The 5,670-nt window shown below is 39.8% G+C and overlaps 1 protein-coding gene across 1 annotated transcript in view; it reads left to right on the plus strand.

Annotated features, from left to right (window-relative positions):
* Nucleotides 1–2,903: 2,903 nt before the first annotated feature.
* The window catches only part of LOC104492403 (histone acetyltransferase KAT6B-like), a gene marked incomplete at its 3' end in the record, with an annotated part of 4,419 nt that continues 1,652 nt past the window's right edge, over nucleotides 2,904–5,670 (plus strand). The window contains exon 1 of the mRNA XM_010134960.1: nucleotides 2,904–3,029. Coding sequence (XP_010133262.1) covers nucleotides 2,904–3,029 — 126 coding nt within the window. The remainder of the gene's footprint in view (nucleotides 3,030–5,670) is intronic.

The following is a 5,670-nucleotide window of genomic DNA, read 5'->3' on the forward strand; positions in this document are numbered from 1 at the left end:
CCTGCTGATTATGTGTTGTCTCTGCGGGATGGCAGATGTTTTCCTGGCCTGGAGTGTTTAATGTAATTGTTCCAGGAAGAGGTTTTGATCCACAGATCAAAGGGAGATGTTATGTGTGCTACAGATGCCAGCTCCATTCTTTTTATCAGTTTAAATGCAAGAAGATACAAACCGCAGTCTGGTGAGGGTGCTGCTTGCTTTTCGTGTTTCACTGTCTGATGTCTGTATTGGCTCAAATACCAGAGTACGTAGGATGAAAGAAAAAAGGAAGGCTCTTTCCCCATGGTGTATTTAACCAAACCAAAGTGGAGAAGTGCCTGACTTCTCTCAGGTACTCTCAACAACCTGTGTTGAAACTTTTGCAGCCTTACACCCAGGCCAGAGCATTTGACTGCACAAGGTTATCTGAAATCTTGGGTGTCTTCAGAACTTTTGTCCAGTAAACACAGAAAACCTTTTTTTTATTTTTACGGGGGTGGAATGAAGGGAAGTGAAAGCTGTAGAACCACAGCAGAATTTCTACACTGAGGAAAAGCTAATACAGACTCTGATGTGCAGAGCTATCTCAGGTCCCTTAAGTCAGTGATATTTGAACGAAGTTCAGTAGTTCTAAGAGCTTGTTTCCTCAGTAGTATACCCATTTCTCTTGAGTTCTGATTCTTTCCACTCAACCTTCTTTTACGCACAGCCTTCTTGCACAGTGAAGTCTTGAAGTCTTCAGTAAATCACACCTGCTCACTTCAGACAAAGGACACTATCTTCAGTTTCACAAGAAAATGATTCCTTCAGCCCTGTGCAAATGCAAACCTGCGGTTACAGCAGCCTTCCTAGTAGCACACCAGAAACCCTGAGAGTTCTGCTGCATCATCAATGTCACTAATAAGAACCTGGCAATCATCCTGCCTTAATCATAGAGTGGGTAGGAGGCAAGAAGGATTTGGGCCCTTCGGTATTTAGAAGACCTTCTATTTTCTAGGCAAAACCTAACAAGTCTTGATTACACACAAGAGCGATGAATAATGCAGCTGAAAGTTTGTGACTTTTCTAAGTCAGGAGAGTAGAGTAGAGATCAATATTGATTTAATGGCTGGTGGTCAGGGGTTATTACCCATATGCAATTATAAAATATGTCACTGTTGTGACATTGTTGTATTTTTCTGAGGAAGAAAGACTGGAAATTTCTTCTGAGTTACAGTTTTTAGGAAGGGCTGATATGATTGTGATAGAAGAATGAGACAGCTGTCCATGTGATACTGTCACATGGAAAAGAGGTGATACTGTGCAAAGCAATTGAGAAAAAAAGACTTACAATAAACTCCCTTTTGTTTTCCTTCCCAATTACTCTCTGTCTACTCACAAGCTGGTCTTGTCCTCAACTCATTTCATAACATTAGGAGAAAGGGGAGGTAGGGAGGCAAACACTGCAAATACATACTTCGATAGTTATATGACATATGCTGGTTAACACCATAAAAAGATTTATGGTTATATCATCTCTTTTATCAAGGACCATTTTTTTAATGTGAAGACTCTAATTAGAGTTCTACCTCTTTCTAGCACCTACTTTAACCCACTCCCCTTTCAGTTAGATCAGTGTGGACTTCTGCAGTGGCTGGTAGTTCCCACCTGCTGAGGTTTTATTTCTGTCATTCATCTGTTTTCCATACAGGAGTAAGATGCTGTGTCCTGGATTCCATGTATTGCAATTTGGTGCTCCATGGCTTGTCGATAGTAAATGCTGGATAGGTCTGCTGTTCCTACCCAACACTTCACAGAGGGTTGAAAAACTAACATCTCAAAATAGTGAATACAACACTCACATTGTCCCAGAGAGTGCTTTATGTTTTTGGCAGTCTGTGCTGACACTAGACTAATTCAATGACCTCTGTGTTCCTGGTGGACCTTCAGTATCCCTACTTCCAGTTCTGCTTTTCTTACTATATCAGATGTGCATGAAACCAATAAAAAGCAACGTATCTGACTTTATCCAATTTCTAGTTTGTATTTTATCTTCTTCTTATGTACATAAACTAAAACACTGAATGCAAAAAGTATTTACTGGCACTGAAATCTGAAATGTCATCTATTCTCTCTTATTTTTCATCCCTGGCTTTTCTAATAAGCACATCATCATTGATCAAACAAAAGGCAAACCGAATTTTCTTCCATGTTCCAGCTTATTTTAGAAATATGAAGTATGCTCAAATGAAACAAAATGCTTGCTTGTCACTTTTTAATCTACAAAGGATGGTTGTGTTTTCATTAGGAAAAACAGGAACTTGCATATACTATTGTACAAACTAATGAAATAAGGATAGAATCTGTAGTTCCTTATCCCACCAAAGCTTCTGTTGAGAGCAGGATTCAAATACCTTTATGTCACATAGTGTCTTAAACAGCACAGGCTGGACTCCATGTTCCAGAAAGACACTACCAATTTTTGTTCCTCTGAAATGAATGGGAATTTGTTGCAGATGTGTGGAGTGCTCACAGGGCCTGCTAACTTCCGTAACAATAGCAGCCCAGATAGGGGTATGAGAAAGTGTGGTGTATATAATTCACAAACATTGAAGGTGTGCCCCAGACTGACTGATTTGGAGATGACAACTGCTGGCTGGATTAAACAGCGCCTGGAGAATTACAAAGAAACTCCTGAAGCAAAGAAAGAGTCAACATAAAAGAAGGCTTGGAGAAGCATGAGAGGTTGAAGTACTGGAAGGGTCCTGGGAACAGACACAATCAAAGCTCAGTGTGATGCCACCCAAGTTGCTCAGGGACTCCTAGCTTCTGTCTGCCTCACACCCTCCCGTGGATTTCTGTGAGCCGCCTCTCCAACTGCCCCCTGGGTCCAAGTGCTGCCAGCCCAAGGAGAACCTGTCCTGGGGTGCTGGCTGGGAGTTCACATGGTGGTTCCAACACAGGAGGGTGTGCAGCTGGAGATCTCAGAAGATGCCAGTCCCATTGCCTGGGGGCTTCCTTGGAGGGGACTGCAGGGCATTGCACTTCCTGGGATTAGTGGCAGACGAGTGGTCAGAGATTTAGGGATGATTCTCAACATTTTCTAAAGTGTTTCTGATATGTTTTATGGGTTGCATTACTGACTCCGATCTCAAATAAGCAGCACACTGATTGCCAGTTAATTTCATGTCATTAATGAATCAATAAACTGCTTCAATCCTGATTTGGTGTAACAACATGAATGCTTTTCCCCTGCGAATCAGGGTTTATTCAAGTAATTGAGCAGAATAAGGGCACACACACAAAGCCAGGAAGCTTTTTGGAAATTGTATATACATCTACTATATATAGCTTTAAGTAAGCTTAATCATTGCAAGTGAAGACATGATCTCTCTTTGGACATGTATGATTGTAACCCAGCAGGTTTTGCTACGTGCATTTCTGAAATTTGAATTTCAAGGATAGAGTCCTTTCAAGGGCAGATGCCCGATATACGCAAAATTCATTTTGTTGTTGTGATGGCCTGCAGTGCTTTCCTACATCTAAGAGAACATAATGGGCATTTGGATGGACTTGGATGACAAAGCCAGTGACCTGCAATATGCAGAAAAATAATGATGAGAACAGCTACAGTTCTCGCCTCTCCCTCTCCCTCTCCTCGTATTCTCTTCTTTCACTTTTCTCCCTCTTCTCCTGTGGCTGCAGGTGTTAATGTACTGGTCTGCTTCCAAGAACAAAGGAGAAGCTGAAGAAAGAAAGATATGGTGGGTTTTATTCAAGGCATAAAAGCATCTATGTCAAAGTTTTTCTTACAGAATAAGCCTGTGGGGTCTGCTCAGTTATTTCTCATGCAATGTGTGACAAGGTTTGAGATATTTGTGCCAGAATTCTGGTTGTCGCAGTACTGACAAGCTTAAAGACTTGCAGTTTAAATGTGAGTTATTCCTGATCATTCGTCCTTTCTGGCATATTGCAATTTTTTTTGCTTATTTTCTGCCCACTTCTATCCTCACCTGTATACTACATTTTTATACTGTATATATTTGGACCTGGTTAACAAAGCTTAAGGAAGATGATGATCATGGTAACATTAACCATTAAGCATGGTAAGTTATTTCTCTCTGTCCCCTCTTCTGCTTTCATCTTCCTCTGGGTTTTTATTCAGAAGAAGGAGAAGAAGAAGAAGAAAGAAGAAGATGAAGAAAGAAGAAGAAGAAGAAAGAAGAAGGAAACAAGAAGATCAAGACGATGAAGAAGAAGATCAAGACGAAGAAGAAGATCAAGACGAAGAAGAAAGAAGAGGAAGAAAGAAGAAGAAGATCAAGACGAAGAAGAAGAAGAAGAAAGAAGAAGAAGAAAGAAGAAGATGAAGAAAGAAGAAGAAGAAGAAAGAAGAAGAAAACAAGAAGATCAAGACGACAAAGATGAAGAAGATCAAGACGAAGAAGAAGATCAAGATGAAGAAGAAAGAAGAAGAAGAAAGAAGAAGGAGAAAGAAGAAGAAGATCCAGACGAAGAAGAAGAAAGAAGAAGGAGAAAGAAGAAGGAAACAAGAAGATCAAGACGATGAAGAAGAAGATCAAGACGAAGAAGAAGATCAAGACGAAGAAGAAAGAAGAGGAAGAAAGAAGAAGAAGATCAAGACGAAGAAGAAGAACAAGACGAAGAAGAAAGAAGAGGAAGAAAGAAGAAGAAGATCAAGACGAAGAAGAAGATCAAGACGAAGAAGAAAGAAGAGGAAGAAAGAAGAAGAAGATCAAGACGAAGAAGAAGATCAAGACGAAGAAGAAAGAAGAGGAAGAAAGAAGAAGAAGATCAAGACGAAGAAGAAGATCAAGACGAAGAAGAAAGAAGAGGAAGAAAGAAGAAGAAGATCAAGACGAAGAAGAAGATCAAGACGAAGAAGAAAGAAGAGGAAGAAAGAAGAAGAAGATCAAGACGAAGAAGAAGAAGAAGAAAGAAGAAGAAGAAAGAAGAAGATGAAGAAAGAAGAAGAAGAAAGAAGAAGAAAACAAGAAGATCAAGACGACAAAGAAGAAGAAGATCAAGACGCAGAAGAAGATCAAGATGAAGAAGAAAGAAGAAGAAGAAAGAAGAAGGAGAAAGAAGAAGAAGATCCAGACGAAGAAGAAGAAAGAAGAAGGAGAAAGAAGAAACAAGAAGAAGAAAGAAGAGGAAAGAATAAGAAGAAAGAAGAAGAAGAAAGAAGAAGAAAAGAAGAAGAAGATCAAGACAAAGAACAAGAAGAAGAAGAACAAGACGAGGAACAAGAACAAGACAAGGAACAAGAACAAGATGAGGAACAAAAAGAAGATAAAGAAGAACAAGAAGAAGATAAAGAAGAACAAGAAGAAGATAAAGAAGAAGAAGACGAAGAACGAGAACAAGACGAAGAACAAGATGAAGAACAAGAAGAGGAAGAAGAAGAACAACAGAGCAAGAAGAACAAGAAAAACAAGAAGAACAAGAGAACAAAAAAGAACAAAAGAACAAGAAGAACAAGAACAGGAAGAGCAAGAGAACAAGAGAAAAAGAAGAACAAGAAGAACCAGAGATCAAGAGAACAAGAGAACAAGAAGAACAAGAAGAACAAGAGAACAAGAAGAACAGGAGAACAAGATGACAAGAGAACAAAAGAACAAGAGAACAAGATGTCACCGGTTTGGCTGAGGCTGAGCCAAGATCCGACGACGATAATGCCCTTCCCTGGCC

This window comes from Buceros rhinoceros, unplaced genomic scaffold (genome assembly GCF_000710305.1).
Source record: "Buceros rhinoceros silvestris isolate BGI_N320 unplaced genomic scaffold, ASM71030v1 scaffold8004, whole genome shotgun sequence".
NCBI classification, from domain to species: Eukaryota; Metazoa; Chordata; class Aves; order Bucerotiformes; family Bucerotidae; genus Buceros; species Buceros rhinoceros.